Genomic DNA, 19946 nt, shown 5'->3' with positions numbered 1-19946 from the left:
TAACGCTTATATGGTGCTTATAAAGTGCTGGACACTGCCTTAATGTGTACTTTATGCATTTATTTTATTTTTTGTAAAGGTGAGATCTTGCAGTGTTGCCCAGGGTAGTCTCTAACTCCTGGGCTCATGTGATCCTCCTGCCTCAGCCTCCCAAAGCGCTGGAATTACATGTTTGAGCCACTGTGCTCAGCCTAATTTATGTATTTTAAATGGCTTACTCCTCACAACAGCCTTAGGAGGTGGTATCATTATTATTTCCATTTTACATGTGAGAAAATTGGGTGCAGTGTGGTTCCATCACTTGTCTAAGGTCAGGAGTGAAGCTAGGGTTCGGACCCAGGCCTCTGCCTTCATCTTCCAGAAGACTGTGCAACAAAGAGGGGAGGGAAGATGAGAGACAGGGTTTTCCTCACGAGGGACCACATGCTGACCTCCTTTCCCTTTTTCCCAGGAAGGTATTCCCACACCCTTTGCATGGGCTGCCAAGAAGATCCACAATAGCTTAGAATGCTTCTTCTCTCTTCTAGCCAAGCATAATTCCATATTTGTGTCATGATCATTATTAGAGTAAGTAATTGAAATAATTAGAAAAGGAAGCTAAAAAGGAAAATGGTCCAGGAAAGAATATAAAATAACTTGGATTGTGCTTTACAACTTTCAAACTGTTTTCACTTAGTGTTTTCCCAAGACGTCCCTCACCACCACCCGTTATTACTGCCAACATTTTGCAGATGAGGAAAGTGAGGCCCAGAGAGGAGAGGTGATTGAGCTGCCCTGGGTCACCATGTTGTTCCTTGTGGGACTAGAATGCAAGCCCTGCCCTGCCCTGCCCTTTCTTTCCTGCCCCCTTATCTCTCTTCCCGCCTCCCTCCCATCTGAGTTCTTATTCATTGAGTAAGAGAAGCTCTTTTATAAACCTTAGACGCAGGCAATGTGATTTAATCTCTTTTTCCGCATGTGTTAGTTTTTGTTGTTGCATAACAAATTGCCTCAAATTTAGCAGTTTAAACACCTCCTGATTAGCTCATAGTTCTGTAGGTCAGAAGTCCAGGTACAGTGTTACTGGCATCTCTGCTCAGAGAACAGGGAGGCTGCAATGCAGGTGGTAGTTGCACTGATTCCTTTCCCTGTTGAGAGGCTCTGGGAAAGAATCTGCCCCCAAGCTCATCCAGGTTGTTGGTAGAATCTGTTCCTTTTGGCTGTAGGACTGAGGTTCCTGCTTCCTTGCTGGCTGTCAGCTTGCAGCTGCTCTCAGCATTTAGTCTACCCACGTTTCCTGTTGCATTGTTTCTTCCATCGTGAAGCCAGTGGGGGCACATCCATCTTTCTTGTGCTTCAGAATCTCTGACTTCCTCTGTCTCTGAGCTCTAAACTCCAATTGAAAGGGCTCATGTGATTCCATCATGCCCACTCAGATAATCTCCCTTTCTTCAGGTCAGCTGATTTGGGACCTTAATTACATCTGCAAAAATCCCTTCACATAGCACTTGGATTAGTGCATGATTGACTCTCCGGAAGGGGGTGAATTATACCAGGCGTAGGAATGTAAGAGTCACCTGAGAATTCTGCCTACCACATAACATTGCAGCATTAAAAATGGTACACACTGGCAGGAACCAGGTCCAACTCCAAGGTATTTGTTTTCTGTGGTAATTACATCAATTCCTTAATGTTTTCATGGTTTTTTTGTTTTGTTTTGTTTTTGGCCAGCGTGACTCATTTTGTACTTATTAAGTCATTTGATTAAAAACATATTTGTAATCTGTATACTTGTGTTTACCTTAAAAGGGTTGAAGAAGAATGAAGTAGACATAGGATTAGTTGAGCAACACAGTTCTATTTCACTAACGATTTAGTAAGTTAATTTCTTAAGCACTGTTTCATGCTTTCAGCCTCTGTGCTCCAGCTTCTTGAGCCTTCTTTCTGCTCCTTGGCTGTTTGATTTCTTCTTTACTTGCGGGTTTCATATTAAGTATCACCTCTTTGTGGATGAATTCCTTGATGGACTTACCTAGAGTAGGTTAAAAGTGAGAAGTTAAGTTGTTTTTTAGTAAAGCCTCTCTCTGAGGCTTCCTTCCTGGTGGATCTCTAATTATTTCTGGATTTGTTGATTGCTGGTGTCTCACTCTTTCTCCCACTAGACTGCAGTATCAGAAAGAGAAGGGCCAGGTCTGTCTTGTTCACCCCTCCTAGGCCCAGTGCCTAGACAGTGCTTAGTACAAAGTAGACACCAAAAATTATGTGTTTAATTGATGTGTAAATAGAAGCTAATGTTCTGGTGCCTGTAGAATGGTTAACTTTAACATTTGTTTTGAAAGGTTGCCTGAGTAGTGAAACCAAGTTAATTATGAGGTCACTGCTAAAGCATTTATTGTTTGAAAAGCACCTGATTGACAGTCACAGAGCTCTTAAAAGTGGGGGAGGGGACTCTACAAATGGTAGAGCCAAAGAAGAAGAGTAATTTTTGTATTGTCCTTCAAAACATGCAGTGTCACTGGGAAGGAGGTGTGCAATGAGTCTTCCAAGTCACGGGCAGTCTAGTGTTTGGATCACAGTTTCTTGGCAGTTTTTTTCTTCTTGGAGACCAAGTCTTAGTATGTTGCCTAGGCTGGCCTCAAACTTCTGAACTGAAGAGATCCTCCCACCGTGGCCTCCCGAATAGCTAGGACTACAGGTGCATGCCACCATGCCTGGCTTCTTGACAGATTTTTTAATGTCCCAAGACAGATGCCTCTCTTTTCTGATAGTCCTCTTTTGAAAAGTTCCTCTCTGATTTTCCCCTAAGCTTCACCTTCTCCTCCAGACAGTAATAGTATTTGAATACTTAGAAGCTGTATGACATTGGGCAAGATAGTCAACCACCCTGAGCCTTGTTTTCCTTCCCTGTAAAATAGGCATGATAATTCCCAACTTGAAAGGTCATTGGAAGAATAGTGAATCCTGACACAAAGTGAGATTGGTAAATGCTATTTTTACTAATGTTAGACTATATTAACTATGACTGCAAATCTGATGTGGAATTGAAATGCTCATCTTACAGCTCATCAACAGAGCTTTTGGAAGTTACAAGTTGAAATCCCTAACAGGAAAATCCAAAACCGGATGTACTTCAAAATCTGAAACTTTATGAGTGCCAACATGATGCCACAAGCGAAAAATTCCACACCTGACCTCATGTGATGAGTCAGTCAAAATGCAGTCAAACCTTAGTTTCATGCACAAAATTATCAAAAGTCTTATATCAGATTATCTTCAGACTTTGTGTATATAAGGGGTGTATACGAAACATAAATGGATGTCATGGTGAGACTTTGGTCCCATCTCTAAGATACCTTACCATATGTGTGCAGATATTCCAAGATCCTAAAAAATCTGAAATCCAAAACACTTCTGATCCCTATCATTTTGCATAAGGGATCCTCAACCTTTAAAAAAGTTACAGTAGGCATTCCGTTCCAAGGCCTCTGTGTGCCCGCGGAGTAGCCATCATGAGCAAAGCTCACCGTCCCGAGTTGTAAAAATTTATGGACAAGAAGTTATCATTGAAATTAAATGGTGGCAGACATGTCCAAGGAATATTGCGGGGATTTGATCCCTTTATGAATCTTGTGATAGATGAATGTGTGGAGATGGCGACTAGCAGACAACAGAACAATATTGGAATGGTGGTAATACGAGGAAATAGTATCATCATGTTAGAAGCCTTGGAAGGAGTAAAAATAATGGCTGTTCAGCGGAGAAACCCATATCCTCTCTCCATAGGGTGTGTTTTACTATGATGTAAAAATTAGGTCGTGTACATTTTCATATTAGACTTCGTTAAATAAACTTTTGTAATAGTCAAAAAAAAGTTACAGTAGATTTTGGGATCAATGGAGATGATATTCTATTTAATTGGTTTTTATTATCATATATTAAGTAAGGACTACTTTGTTTAAAATCTTTAAATTGAAATAAACAGATTTTGCATACAACTACTGTGAGTACTTGGGAAACTCGTAGTGCCCCTGGGTTTTATTATAAACTCCAGTTAGCATTTTACTGTGGCTGTTTAGAAGTATAGATTCATATCAAGTCTGGAAAGCAACTTCTACCTGTTCACCTTTTCCCATTCCTGAACACATAATATAAAAAGAGTCTGTTTGCCGGGCGCAGTGGCTCACGCCTGTAATCCCAGCACTTTGGGAGGCCGAGGCGGGCAGATCATGAGATCAAGAGATCAAGACCATCCTGGTCAACATAGTGAAATCCCCATCTCTACTAAAATACAAAAATTAGCTGGGCGTGGTGGCATGTGCCTGTAGTCCCAGCTACTCAGGAGGCTGAGGCAGGAGAATTGCTTGAACCCAGGAGGCAGAGGTTGCAGTGAGCCAAGATTGCGCCACTGCACTCCAGTCTGGCGCCTGGCCACAAAACAAGACTGTTTCAAAACAAACAAACAAACAAACAAACAAAAATTAGCTGGCTGTGGTGGTGGGAGCCTGTAATCCCAGCTACACAGGAGGTTGAGGCAGGAGAATTGCTTGAATCCAGGAGGTGGAGGTTGCAGTGAGCTGAGATCACATCGCTGCACTCTAGCCTGGGCAACAGAGCAAGACTGTCTCAAAAAAAAAAAAAAAAAGTCTGTTTCAGTAAATGCAGACTGGCTTGCTTGTGCTCAACCCTGTCTCCACTTGGTTGGCTTCACTGGGATGAGGACTCTTCTGCCCTGGCTTGTGCTGGGAATTAATAGAACCAAAGCAGCAACCATCCTTAGAGCCGAGGAACAGAAGTCATTGGGGCTTCAAAGGGTTCGTTTCCTGTGAAGTATCCAAAGTTGTTCAAAGTTGGTCATGCTGTCATCACATTTCAGATGAGACCATTTTAGGGAGTAACAAGGGCAGACTAGATCAATTAACATTTCTTTTTTTTAAAAAAATCACTCTAAATTCAATGAATTTTCAAGGCAGGTTAAAAAGTAATAGCAAATGTGGTGATGGAAGAATTGAGGCAGCTTCTGTTGTAGTATTTACTGCAGTTATCATTTCTACACTTAAAGCTGCATTCCTGTCTTACTTATTTTGCCTGCCTTTTAATTCACTGAGTTTGATTTAGAGAAGTCAGTGCATTGTATTATGGTGCCATTATGAGTCTGAATTTCTGATTAAATTCCAACCGCGTGAGCCCAGAACAGAGGACCAGGTGACTCTCTGCGTTACCCCAAACCTGGCTCCGTATCTCTATGTATGCCCCAATTTCCCCTCCTGTAAAATGGAGCTATTTGCTTCTTATCTGAGGGTTGTAATCATAAAAGAAAATTTCCTATAAACGTGAAAAAAAATTTTAAATAGCATGCAAATACTTGCATTTGTATTTTTATTTTAACCCAAATTAATATGCAAAACCAGGATGCCATTTTCAGAGTTGTTGGCATTAGTTCATCATATTTCTAGGTGAAGTATGTGAAAGTGATTATAGGTAATAAATATCTTTTTTTAAAAAACTTATTGCAGAGGCAGTTTTTCCACTGTTAATGAGGGTAATTTGACTTGGTTGAAGGATTGCAGTTCTTAAGAATTAATGCAGTAATCCAATTCAAAGATTTAAAGAGATCTAAGATTTTTCACAGGTCGCGTGCCAGTGAATGTGCTCCTATCACATAGCAGCTAATGGACTTGAACGCCAGTCTGTCATTTACTGTTCCCTCACTGCATAGCAGCTTTGCCCTTGGTAGTGAGTATACTTTCCAAGCATTGCAGGTTATTTAGAAGTGTGGTATATTTGTAACACTTTTGAGAGATAGTATCCTATTTCCCACAGCCCCTAATTACTATAAAAACTGGGGTTATCTTTCTTAATTACATGTTTGAATCCTAATCTGCTAAGGTCTGAAGAATATCAGGCTCAGAGGAGCTGCCTTCTTGCCTTTCTTTTTCAGAGGAGGGCCTTTTATTTTTTTTAATGTATTTTTAAAAACTAATTCATGTATCATTGTATTCGTACATATAGGTTAATTCACATGAATACAAAGGTTACATGCACTGTATTCATGACTTTCCATTTTTGATAATGATGTATTATTAACAGCTAACAATATTTTGTAAAGGCTTATTTGTAAAGGATGTTGGAAATGTTCTTATTTCCCGATCCCATTATGTTCCTAAATATTAAAAATCCCATTTTGAGGCAATTAGAAGCATTCGCTTCTTCCTCCACGTGTGTTCTCCAGACAGCGTCACCATTCTGTGCACACAGGAACCTTTGTTCCTTAATTAGAAAAAGGACTAGAGCTCATTAGTTGTGGTTCCATGTGGTGTCTGCTTGAACACTGAGGCAATAATACATTACAAAGAGAGATCCAGCCTAAATCTGGGAGGCTCTCCATAGTTCGGAGAACTGCGAAAAGATACAGAAATCTTGGAGGGTCCTTGTAGGGCCACCCTCACATCCTGCACTGTCCTTGAGGGCCTGGCTGGCTGCTCATCAGTTTTAAAGCCAAAGAGATTTATATATTCACAGGGGGAGGGAAGGGGAGAAGGCACAACTTGTATAGAAATCTAGAACTTTACCTTTATTGAAAGCCCATGGTCTTGCACCAAAAAAAAAAAAAAAAAAAAACTAGATAAAATTATATTTGGGGATTTTTTTTTTTGAATTAGTAGGCACCATCCAGATATATTCAGATGTTATTGAAGGCTGGTGACTTGTTGACAAACATGATAGAAGACCAAATATCCTAGGCTGATTTCAGGGCTGGCATTGGACATTGGGGGAGCTGCAAGAGTTCTGAAAGCTATAACTCCCAAACTGAAATGACAAAAGCTTTAGACTGCATTAGTGATCAGCAAAGAGCCCTGCTTACCACAATCAGAACAGGCATTTCTCCCGCCTCCAGGAAACTTCATGCATCTAATGTTCCCAAAAATATTAACAGTACAAATGGTGGACCCATCTCACTGGTTAAGATCAAGGTTCCTGCAGCAGAGAAGTGAGCAGGTGGAGTGAAAATTCTGACTATATGGAGGATGTTTTGCTGTGGCTTGGCTGGGCTGGCGAGGATGTGCTGAAATATAAAGGGATATGGAGAAGTGAGCAAAATGTCAGTTTGAAAGCCAGAGATTGGAAAATAGAGCAGTTATTTTGAGGGTCAATTCATTTCTCTTTGAGCAGGGTTTATCCAGTCAGGTAGCTAACACCCTGGAAGGAAAAGGACTCAGAGGCCGATAGGCATGTCTGAGATACTCTCCCACCCCCCACACGCTAACCCCCTCCTCATTTCTTGCCTTCTCCTTCCATCCCTGCCAAAGGATAAATTGCCCTCATCCTGCTAATGCTAATGGAAGACATTATTAACAAAAGGGAGTGCTTCATAAAGGAAGCTGAGATCTGGCAAGTGGAGGCATGATACCCTTATGCTGATAGTGGTACAGGTCAGAAATAGTGAATATGGAAACAAATATTTCGCTGAAATGTTCTGCCATTTAAAGGGACATGTCTACTAGCAATATACATATTATTTTTTCCACTGGTAATCTTTTTTTTATGTTGTATTTCTCAGAGAAAGAAAAATAGATTTTAAAATGTAAAAACCTGTTCTTCAATTGAGTATGCAAAAATCTCATTGCAGTATTTATTCTAAACCTGCTCTCATAATGTTCAGTCAAGGAGAAAACAGCAAAAAACAGTTGTTGATGGACTTAGCAGAGAACTGGATTAAATAAGCATTAGTCTACTGAAGCTGATTACAGGAATATGAAAATGCAGTATCTTAATGGTACATATTTTTATGTGGCAGCTCAGTTGCCTTTCATTTTGCAGCTAATATGTCTATTCTTATGAGTCATTTACTTCTTTAATTACCTTTTGCAGGCAAGGCACCATGGTATATTAATGTGAATGATTTTTACTGCCAGTTTATCATACAATGCCCCAGAAGTTGAAAGGCGTAATTGACTTGGAAGAACAGCTCATGAAGGAAACAATATTTAGTTGACAGTTTTCCTTGTACTCTCTGTTGACGTTTATGAGTTTACACTATGCTAAAGGAGTAATAAACACAATTTTCTTTCAATAACAGGAAAGGGTAGCTTCTAAAATACATTTGTGGAAAACACATTTGTTCATTTCTTGAATAATATGAAAATAACACATTTCCAGTGATAAGGCTTCTCAGATTGCCAATTGAATTAAACCTTCGGAGGTGCATTTATAACCTGTCTCAGAGCATTAGGAGATATTAGGGTTCATGTGATTGAATCTATTTAATGAATATTTAAATTATAAACAGATTTAGATAAATCAGATTTAACTCTGGGTGTTAGGGTGAGACTATTTGGTCCTGTGCTCCCAACTTCCAGAAGGGAAGGCAGGACGGCAGCTTGGGGATTGGGAATTGTCTGGAGGAAGATTTTCTTTCTCCAAAGGGAGGGAAATTCTGACAGTCCATTTTGGAAAAGTAAAGAAGGCATAGTTGATGCAACTCCTTATATGGCCTGGCCTTTGAAGAGTTAAATAGAGATTTGGGTGGGTCGCTGCTGTTTTGGAGGCTGGAAAGGTGCCTTGACTTGACTTGGGCAGCGTTATTTTAACCATCACTTCCACAGCCCCCTTGGCCCTAAGCTGGTTCACTGGCTCTGGGCAGGCCCTGGTTTGGCACATTGGTTCGGAGGGAGTTAAACTTTTCACAGTTTTCTGGGTTGTTTGCAGTTCAGTCCTGTGCAACATAATGAAAGTTTTCTAGCCATCTGTTGTTAAGCTGGCGGTGAACAAGGCCAGTATATCCAAACAAAGTTCTGGCCTGCTGTAAACTGAACCTGTCAGTTTAGCATAGCTTTGCTGACCCCTCCAAGGAACAGGGCAGCCCTCGGTACCAGGCACTCACCGCTAAGAACTTTCAAAGGGGAACTATTTTGGGGGTAGGGGGTAGGGGCCTGTTTACTTTTTTCTTCTGTGTTCCTCTTACTGGCTTGGACTGGTTTATACTTAATCTTTAAATGTACAAATGGATACTGGTCTCCCCTCCTTTTTCAGAGGGGAGGGCATTTCTTCTTAATAGGGGATTATAACTTTTTTTTTTTGAGACGGAGTCTTGCTCTGCTGCCAGACTGGAGTACAGTGGTGCAATCTTGGCTCACTGCAACCTCTGCCTCCTGAGTTCAAGCGATTCTCCTGCATCAGCCTCCTGAGCAGCTGAGATTACAGGTGTGCGCCACCACACCCAGCTGATTTTTGTATTTTTAGTAGAGATGGGACTTTACCATGTTGGCCAGGATGGTCTTGATCTCTTGACCTTGTGATCCACCCGTCTTGGCCTCCTAAAGTGCTGGGATTATAGGTGTGAGCTACCATGCCCGATCAGGGATTATAACTTTGAGAACAAGGTAGGAATGTCTGTAGATGTGTGTGAGGTGTCTGTGATTCAAAGGGATGTTCTATGCAGTTATTTTTGTTTCATTATTTTCTCTTTCAATGTCTTGGTGGGGGGACAAATAGTCCAGGAAAGGAAGCGCCTATATTTATTACTTAGCTTATATAAGTAAAGTTTTCATAGCCTTAAGAGGACTTTTTTCCCCTTTCTGCTGCTTTTTGTATTTCATCATCAGAAGTTAATATACAGGCAGAGCAGCAGTTAGACAGTACTCCCTGCTGTATGGGGTATTTCCTGCTTCTCTGTTCTCATTTACAAGGTGTATCATTGGCTTTAATTGCCCAGCTTAACCTTAAAATGATTCCATTGTTTGGCCATATTTTTCCTACTGTAGTATATGTCTCATTCCTTTTCTGTTTAGCAGTATTTCCTTGGCTCTATATGAAATGCTCCTATACATTTGGATCCTTGAGCTATCTGTCTACCTACCTGCCTACCCACCTATCTATCTCAATACCTAACACTTCCCCTCACCTTTGTGGGTTCCTTTTGTTAATGATACCTTGTAGGCGCTGCTATATTTTTATCTTGGCCTTGCTATCATGTATTTCTTGTCCATCCTTGGTTACATTTGTGCCCTGTTAAGAGAGGGTCTAGGGAGTTATCATTAAACCTCAGACCTCTGTGTCCATTCCAAATCGTTAAAATATCAAGGAGAATAGCCAATGTTGTTGAATAACTATTTTGGCCACTCTAATGGCCACCTTGGTCTGTCTAGGTGGAAGCAGACCGCAGTCCCACACAGCAACAAAGAAACAAGATACTGAAAGCCTTTAGACAAATGTCTGAAGCACCAGAGTGAGAGGGTTTGGGCTCAACTTCAACTGCAATCAAGAAATGGACAAGGGTCAAGAATTCCATAAATGGGGGTGGGGACAGAAGAGGCAAAGAAATAAACAAGGAGACACCCAAGTTTTCCCCTTTAAGGGACAGGGAGTATTATAGCAGTGAAAAATATTCAATTTAAAATTTAAATGAATGCACTTACTAGGAAATACCATAGAGTCATAATCTGTTTGTAATGTGACTGACACATAAAGTGCTTTTTTGTTTTAAAATAAAAAAAAATCACACACACACACATTTGGGGTAGAGTTTCGGGTATAAAATGTCAGGTGCAATGTAACGTGTACTCAACTCCAAGAGTCAAGCAAATAACCTTGGTATTTAGGACGCTGCCTTTTAGAACATGAAATAGTATTTTGTTGTGTGTCCTTTTTTTTTTTTAGAGGAGGACTACATTAAGAGGTCACCTATTTGCTGTATTTTTGCTGTCTTAAACTCAGCCCTTCTTTCTATTAAAATCAAACCACTGTGTAAACATTCCCATGTTGTTCTTGGTCTCTACAATGGCCACGGGGATCAGGTTTCACCTGCCTGCACATCTTCAAGCAATTAGAGCAATTAGCGTGAAGCCATTTCACATTCAAGGATTCAAGGTCTATGGTGACATTCAAGTCCAGAGGAAGTCTGAAAGGGAGAGGAGGAAGAGGCCCAGAGCTAGACTACTATTCCATGGCCCTGAGCAGACAATTTCTCTTTTAAAAATGGTGGCTCTTTAATGATGTTATTATGAGGTTTTTAAATGACATATCAAAAGTTGTTTATATCACAAAAACCCAACAGTCATTTAATTATACTAATGAAGGTCTTTATACGTGGCAGATTTTTTAAAAAAAGACTTCTAACGGCCATGAGAAGTGGAGTGTTGCTGCTCCTTGCGTCTCAGTGGTGGTGGCAGCATTCTGTGTAGAGGAAGAAACGTATTTTATCACGTATAAGGGAAATTGCATTTCGCTTTTCACAGTAAACCTCCCTGTGTTTTTGGTAAATCTAACAATTACAGCAACATGGAATATTTAGTTGAGAGATGTTTGGAAAAAGTGTTGAAAGCAACTATGTTTGTTGCTTTTTTTTTTTTAAGGTTAGAAAACAGTCATGGCGACTTTGATGGATTGAACTAATACAATTCAAACGAAAATCAACTTTAGCACATCTGATAGCTGTATAGGCATGGCAGAGGTGTCTTGAAAAAATACTGTTAGGATCTAATAGGGTTTTGGCTTTGTTTATTTGTGTTATTATTATTATTATTTTTTGCATTTGTAACTTAGTTACCCAGGACTCATTTGCACAAGGCAAATCCTAAACTGATTACAGCTTTTAAAAAGTGGTTTGTACATTTTTTAATCCATATTTCAATGTTAGTTTATTATGCAAAAAAGGAGGGGCACTAATTTTAAAAATCCAAGCGTGCTGCAAAAGAAGATCTTGCTTTGCAGTCCCAGAGGGTGCTTGCAATCAGGAATAACCGCAGGCTAAATTATAATGTGGAATGCTGTTGCCCTCTAACCTGATGCTGCCTGTTCATATTCAGTGTTTGCCAACAAACAGCTTTAAGAACAAAATTGTTAGGAGAATTACTATTTCATTGTATGCGCTGACTTTAATGAAAATAAGAGGCTTTTTTTTTTTAATTGCATGTCTCTAAGAAAGTTGTGATAATTCCTTTACAGAACTGCCCTAGTTGGTTTAAAAGCGACTAGGTGTTGAGCAGTTACATATCTGTAGGACAGAACACATCTATTTGTGTGACTGAAGCTGGAACATTTGTGTTCATTCCATAACTAGCCATTTTAGGGAACTGGACTGCTTAGAGCTCTCTAGCCCCATCTCGAACTACTTATAGCTCTTCTGTTGAGAGATGCTTTTCCTGACCGCCCACTTTCATGGCGCCCAGGCTGTGTGCCTTTTGATACTGCAACGCAGAGCAGCTGCAGGGGACGGTAATAAAATGCAGCATGTTGGACACTGAGCAAGGTAAGAGTGCCTTTTTCTCCTGCCCCTTGAAAATGGATTGCTAGGAAATCATTTCCTGGTCTCTGACTGGACCAGCTGAGTTAGAGAGGAACATTTGCATTGGATACTCCACCCCTCCCCAAAGTGGAGAAGGCAGGCATGGAAGCACTGTGAGGCTCAGGAGGGAGGTGAGGCAGTAAACCAGATCTTTCCCATTTTTTCCCTCTAGCCTAGTCCTCTGTTTCTATGATCTGCCTTTTGAACTGTTTTTGTGGCTGATCAGTTCCACCTAATATGTCTCTTGATTTCTGCTATTGTAATACTCAGGCGACATGCTGTTCTCTTCATTTTTATAAGCTTTAGATGCTTCTGCCTGTCATTTTCTGGCGGTTTATCTTCAGCGTCTGGATTTGCTTTCAGACTTGAATGTCTATCAAGCTGCCGTTGCTTTGAATGTGAGATCAAAAGAAGATGAATTCCAGTAAAAAATTTCCTTCTATGAAGAAAAGATTGGGGCCTATGTAAACATCCCACTGACAGCTCCCAATGAGTTATTTTAGCCGAGTATTAGCACCTGGATGACAGACAGTCCAGCATTCCACGCTAAATAACAAATCAGTAGCTTCCGTGGCAGAAGAACATTGCCACAAGAGCAATACATTTTCAGAAGGATTCCTTTTTCTTCCTCCTTTTTTTTTGTTATTGAATATGGCTGTTCAACTCTTCCTCCTATTTTTCAAGCTGACTTGCTGTGCCTTCAGCAGTTTACTTTTCTTTACAGTCTCTGTTGAGTTGCTCCGCTGCCAGATGACAGAACTGTAATAATCATTTTGGGGTGGGTTAAGGAGTGTTCCAGTAGGCAAGCTAGGCATCTGGAGATAAACAGGTAGTTTGCTTGATGGTGGAGAAGGAAAATGTAAAGGACAGCCTGTCAAAGCCAGATCCAAGGTACATCCCTGGAATATGGGACAATGTGTTCTTTAAAAATACGTGTGACAAAATCCTCTAAAGTCTGCAAAATCTGAATTTTCTTCTTCTTTTTTTTTTTTTTTAAAGCATCCTGCCTATGTAAATGTCACCACAAAAATATCTCAAGAGCAGGTTTCCCGAAACCCTGTTGGTGTGTATTTGTCTGCGTGAATGAGCTGTGTTTGGCTAGGGCTTGGTCTAGCCAGGGCGCACTGCGTGTGCTGTGTCGCTGCTTGCAGACCTAGAGCGGTTTAGATACGTGTGGCATTAATAGATTTCTTTAAGTGCTAAATGCAACTTTGAAAATTACCTGCAAGCTCCAACTGATCTTTCAACTTTGAAAGTGAAGAATTACTTGAGGAATTCTTGTGGTTTCTTTGTCATTTAGTGAGAGCCCAGCCAGCTACTGTGGAGGCAAACCTCCCTGAGGTTGCCTACAAAGGGCAATGTTCCAGTGTGTTTTCTCTTCGAGTGTGCTTCAGCCGCACAGTACTTCCTGTTTATTCAAACATCTTTTTCACCACTCGGCAACCCCCGCTTCGCAGAAACAGCCAGAACCCATCTACAGCAAGAAGACGGAAATCCAAAGGCAGACAGTACGGGCTCCCTTCGCCAAACTCTTCATTTTCTCTGTAAGTGTCCAGAGAAAAAGAAACATTTTTTGCTGGGTTAAACTTTTAAACTAGGGATCCGTTCTTGTGCAGACATTCTCTGAAGGGCGAAATAGGATGATCCAACTTGTTTACTGCTTTTTTTCCTCCTCCTTCCCTCCTCTCTCCATCAGAGGCTTTTTTTAGAGATTTGAGAGGACCGGTTCCTTCAAACTCCTTGTTTAATTCACTCTTGCTTTCAAATATGTCTTTGGATATAATCAGCTAAGTAAGCAGCCGGGTGGTGTCAGGATAGTTTTATAGGCTGAATGTAGATGGGAGCCTCTCTCTGCTTACTGTGACATTGTTTCGTGTTGCCTTCTTTTTCTTCGTGTTATCACAAGTAGTAAGAGAGTGTGGGGATGGTGCCTTTGTAATTCTGCATCTACAGAATTGTCCCCTGATGTTTGCATCACGACACCGTCATCATTTGTGAATCAGTCTTGATAATATTTGTACCAATTTCATGCCAATAAAAGTCAGACTGCTGAAACATGCACGGTCATTATCTCATTCATATAACTATTGTTTAAACAGAGTGGGCTGCATACGGAAAGGGAAAGCCTGCCTCACTTTCTGTGATGGTTGTTAACTTTGATGTTGGAAGGCTCTTTACAAAAATTTTCATTGTGGATAATCAGTATGGCAGGAAAAGCCCTGAGACTTGAGCTGCCTCTTGGCTCTGAGTAGAAGAGAGATCTAACGGCTTAGTCCTTTCTGTTGAAATTACTTTTTAAACACATGGTTTGACATTTTTAAAAAAGGTTCCACCTTTTCCTGTCTGTAGTCACTCCTTTCGCGTCTCTCCCCTCCATCCACATCCCCCTTCCCTGACCCCCAACTTCAGTTTAATTGGTAAGCCAGGTGTTAATATTTTTTTTAACTATATACTGGTCAGGGAATAGACAGGAAATGGAAAATTAGCTCTTTTGATCTTAAGAGAATTGTTGTTACTCTGAACCTTGTTTGCTAGTCCCCAGACTAAATATTTTTAAATTTTAGTGTCTAAAACAGCATCTATTAGAATAGAGAAAGAAATATGCTCTGGGGTTGTCCAAACCTCTCGTGGAAGAAACATTTAAATACATAAAATAAGTAAGAGCGTGTGTGTGTGTGTGTGTGTGTGTGTGTGTGTGTGTATGTGTGTGTGTTGTGTGCGCTTATTGCTATGGCTGTGATGTCTTTTCCAGTGTTCAGAAGTTGTTCTCTTTTGCAAGAAAAAATAAGATGTTTGCGACTGCCTTAAGGACAATTTGTTTAACAGTAGGAGTAATTGCAGGGAAAATGGAAAGAGTGACTGAAGGTATTTACTCAGATGTTAGTGTAGGTGTGGGGGCCAAAAACTCAGTGTGGGAACAGTGGGCTGCTTTTCTTGGTATCTCAGTCTATTTGATGACCATCAAATTTCCCAGCTCGCTGGTTTTGTTTTTTCTGGATGGCATGTTTGATTATTTATCAGAAGGGGAAGGGAGTAGCTGAAGCAAATAAACATGTGACCAAGTTCTGTTTTGTTTTCCACTCTGAAAGCCATGCCCTTTAACAGATATACAGAAAATAATAAATGCATTGTGTTATGATAAAAGGAAATTATATGTGTCTTTTTTTTTTTTTTTTTAAGGCAAGTGAGTTAACCCTTAAGGCTCAGGAGGCTTTTTGCCTTCTGAGAATTTGCCAGTCTTTTTATTGAGAATTAGTCTATTGCAACTAATGGTTTTATGGGACAGGATTTCCCAGGATTACTTTGTTCATTAGTTTAGCTTTTTCTAGGCGGTTCACTTAGGAATGCCGGCCTCAGTAGCTCAACTGTGTGGTGTATGTGTGTGTTTTAAATAATAATAACATTGGACAAACCAGTGGCTCTTACAGTTTTGTTAAAAGCTATATTGTGAGTTTTAGAGCTAAACTTGAAGAGCTCAGCTAAAGGAAAGTATACCATAGAGTCTGTGGCTAGGGTACAACATAATTCATCAGAGGCCAGCATTTTGCCCCTCTCTTTAAAGATGTCAGGCAGGTGCTGTAATACAAAGGGTCTACTTATTTATCTGTGTCCCTCGTAAATATCTTCTAGTCTTTAATATTATGTAACCTATTTCATTATCTTCAAGGTCATCATTATCTCAGATTGATTCCTCCAGAGGCCAAGGGAAAGATTCAAATCTATATTAAATTTAGATTTAAAATTTATATATTTCTTAGTTCTCAGGTGGGGTTTGCATGGCTTTGTGAAAACATTCTTAATATGTAGACATTCACTGATATAGGTGTGCACACTGGCACATTCTTTAGATACTGGAGCATGATTTTTTGTAGAGGCTTCCTCACTTCCTCACATCCTGAAGAAGTGATACGGGTGATTCTAGCACACTGCCTGGCCCAGTTGTATCAAGACCTATAAATCGCAGCTGAAAATCTGTTTCATTGCCTATACTGTGTTGGAATGTGAATTGAAAATATGCACACAGAGGGATTCCCTCTTCATTGACTATATAAGGGAATGGTGCAGCAGAGGCTCAGCTACGGCGCAACTTTCAAGAGTATTGCCCTGAAGATAACTGGGAGGTGGCTTTGCTCTTGAGAAGACAACCGTGGAAGCAGTGGCCTTTCTGCCTCTGTTGTCCTCTCCAAAAGGCAGTTGAGTTGGATAATCATGTTTTGCATTTATACAGAGCCCTTTGTCTGTAGAAATCAAAGTGCCTGACTAATGCTAACTTATTAATACTCAGAACACCCCAGGGACATAGGTAGGCTGCAAAGATTATCCCACTTTTGAGGTGGGAAAATGTCCGGTTGTTAAAATTGTTTATAATTTCCGGGTATGTCTCTATTTAATGCTCAGGCTAGACCTAGAAGCGCTATGATCTGGAGATCATGAGAAGCATTTTTTCCTGTGACATAGTCAGCCCTGACCACAGGCAGTCTCATGAGAAAGTGTTTTACCATGAAGAAACTGGCCTGGAAAATATAGCTAGTGCGTGATGATGGTGGTGGTGGGAGGGAGGAGGTGGTAAAGACTAATTGCGCTCAATTTTAATCTATTTAGGGTCAAAGGATGTATTTTTTTAAGGATACAGCATGGGCTGAAACTTCTGATTTTTGTTTTGTTTCTCTTTAACTCAATATGATGTTGGCAATTTAACTTCCACAAAAATCAAGTTAGTTTGCTCTTTGTGAAGAAACAGATACAGTACTGCTTATGGGCTCTGCAAAGTTAAGTCAGCGGTTGCTCCGTAGTTACATGCTTTGGGGGCAAAAGGACTGAAACATGCTGTTAGCCTGGTATGGGACTGTGTGATTCTGCAATTCTGGAGTGCCGTGGGCCTCCTTCCTAGGTTTCTAAAGCACACTGTGAAAATCAGGCAAGTGCCATTTGCTGTTCAGAGTCCTTTTATGAAAGCTTTTCCAGAAAAGTCCACAGTAGGGTGTAGGTGTTTGGGTCGTTTGGCGACTGATATTGTTTGTTTGTTGGAACCTGAATATAGAAATTGATTTGAAAAAATCTTCAGTCAAAATGTGCTTTTAATTTCAAAAGGTAATTTTTTAAAGACCATACAGAATGATTCCAGTTTTGCTTAAGAAAATTTCTTCTCTTTTTTTCTTTTCTTGTTTTTGTCTTTTGAGACAGAGTCTTGCTCTGTTACCCAGGGTGGAGTACAGTGGCACGATCTTAGCTCACTGCAGCCTCTGCCTCCTGGCTTCAAGGGATTCTCGTGCCTCATCCTCCCAAGTAGCTGGGACTGCAGGTGTGCACCACCACTCCTGGCTAATTCTTGTATTTTTATTAAAGATGAATTTTGCCGTGTTGCCTGGGCTGGTCTCCAACTCCTGGGCTCAAGCAGTCCACTTGCCTCGGCCTCCAAACATGTTGGTATTACAGGCATGAGCCACTGTGCTTGGGCCAAGAAAATTTCTTTTCTATCATATCCCCAAATGCTTAAAATGTATCATTGTAGGTGATGGTGTCATATTTGTTGTTTTTTTATTATTCTCCCAATTCATGTATACATGTTTCATATCTTCTACCATGAACTTATTACTTTCATAATCCATAGTTATACAGCACTTTTCAAAATCACCTGTTATTTACCGAATGTGAGGCTCTACACTATGCTCTTTACATGTATCAATTTGACATAGGCACTTTTAGTTCTTCCCATTCTTTTTTTTTTTTTTTTTTTTTTTTGAGACGGAGTTTTGCTCTTGTTACCCAGGCTGAAGTGCAATGGCACGATCTCGGCTCACCGCAACCTCCGCCTCCTGGGTTCAGGCAATTCTCCTGCCTCAGCCTCCTGAGTAGCTGGGATTACAGGCACGCATCACCATGCCCAGCTAATTTTTTGTATTTTTAGTAGAGACGGGGTTTCACCATGTTGACCAGGATGGTCTCGATCTCTTGACCTCGTGATCCACCCGCCTCAGCCTCCCAAAGTGCTGGGATTACAGGCATGAGCCACCGCATCCGGCCGTTCCTCCCATTCTTATTGGGAGGTTAAGTAACTTGTCTCAGGTCACACCGCTAGCAAACGATGGAATTGGGCTTCAAATCCAGACACAATAATTGGTGTGCATTCAACCACTGTGTATGTCGCTTCTGTAGTAATATATTATTGTTTTTGAAAGCAAACATCTATTTCTTTGTAATTTCTGTGATTTTCTCAAGGCCAGTAATTCCCCCAAATTCCCAGAGAATCCTTATTTCTTCATGCCCGGAGACTCAAGTTCCACCTTATGCTAAACTGTGGTTACTGGAAGTTCCAAAGATCATTGTCACTTTTCAAGCACAACTCTGTGAGCACAAGTGTGCATCAGATGACCACAGTTTTTTTTTTCAAATTCTCTATTAAAGAAAATGTTTCTAATTCCTCGACCAAACCAATCAAATCTGTATTTCTTTTGCTGTAACCAGTAGCCACTATAAGATATGATCTTTTTAAAGTTCACTACAAAGTTACCTTTTTGTGTGGCTTAGATTAACTGAATATATTCTTCTATATGTGACTTATTTTTGTTTTAATCTGTCATATCAAGCAAGTAGTTCTAGTTCTAGGTGAATGGAAGAATTCCAAATTTGTGGATCTGTGGATTAGTGGCCTTTTTATCTGTGTGTTGTTCTTGAATACAGTGAAGGGATTCTATCTAGGCTGTGTGACCTTGACGATATTACATAAACTTTCAGTTTATATAAAGTAATTTAGAACCAATTGTAGTTGGGATTCAGTGTTAGTTACCATTTTCTTCATTGGTAATATCACCACCAGTATCATCATCTCCTCCTAGCTCAATATTTGAACTCTTAGGCAGCCATTCCTGTATTGAGAATTGGCAAGGCATGGCTGAATGTTTGGTAAGAGTCAGAAAGAGTCATATTTGCTCAAGCACTTTGGCATTGGAAAGAGCCAGGATTCTCAGCTGCATGTCATCTATGTGACTGCGGATAAACCACATCCTCTTCATGTCCTCAGTTTGCTTTTTGTACAATTAAAGTTGACTGCCTTAGATCCCTTTGGGTTCAAGAGAGGATGCTGCAATTTTACTTAATGTTTCTATAAAGAGGACAACCAATGGTTTGAGATCACTGGGAAAAAGGAATCTTTGCTTTCCACTGAGAAAATATATTTTCTTATGCCTGGGGCAGTATATTATACATATAGTAATAGTTTTAGTTTCCATTTACTGAGTAACTATCATGTTTCAGATGCTGTGCTAAGGACTTTACCTACATATTTTACATAATCTTTAAAATTTAACCTCTCTGTTCTTGTGTTTCTTTTTTTTTTAGACACACAATTTATGATCTACAAGTTAAAAGTAGCACAAACATAATGTGTGCACCACACACTTGGCATGCATCATGCTGTATTATAATTATCAATTGTAATAGTGATATTTCAAACATTTTTATATGCCTTGCATAATAAATAACACAAATATTTTGGAGTTGGTAAAATACTTTATTATAATTACTTTACATACTTTAAACAATGTATTCATATTAAACAATTCTGGTGTTTTTATTTGGGGATTTTAAAAATATTATTTTTTTCCAAGAATTCTCTGGAATCTTTTTCTTTCCAGAGAGGAAAAAATAAAATCGTAAGCATATGACTGCCGAGAAGGCAAAAACT

The 19946-nt window shown here is 40.0% G+C and overlaps 1 protein-coding gene and 1 pseudogene across 12 annotated transcripts in view; both read left to right on the top strand.

Annotated features, from left to right (window-relative positions):
• The window catches only part of FOXP1 (forkhead box P1), a 635379-nt gene that overhangs the window by 448055 nt on the left and 167378 nt on the right, over positions 1–19946 (top strand). For 2 of the 12 annotated variants that reach the window (XM_012474090.3, XM_012474083.3), the window contains exon 1: positions 13428–13806. The exons of 9 other annotated variants lie outside the window; for them this stretch is intronic. In XM_012474090.3, coding sequence (XP_012329513.1) covers positions 13621–13806 — 186 coding nt within the window. In that variant the 5' untranslated portion in view covers positions 13428–13620. Of the gene's footprint in view, positions 1–13427; positions 13807–19946 lie in introns of those variants that run through there. One more of the 12 variants, XM_012474076.3, reaches the window with a different exon arrangement.
• LOC110567415 (small nuclear ribonucleoprotein G-like) lies at positions 3272–4218 on the top strand (annotated as a pseudogene).

Source organism: Aotus nancymaae, unplaced genomic scaffold (assembly GCF_030222135.1).
Source record: "Aotus nancymaae isolate 86718 unplaced genomic scaffold, 86718_ANA_hifiasm-v0.15.2.pri h1tg000046l, whole genome shotgun sequence".
Taxonomy (NCBI): Eukaryota; Metazoa; Chordata; class Mammalia; order Primates; family Aotidae; genus Aotus; species Aotus nancymaae.
This window is presented reverse-complemented; position numbering and strand designations above follow the sequence as displayed.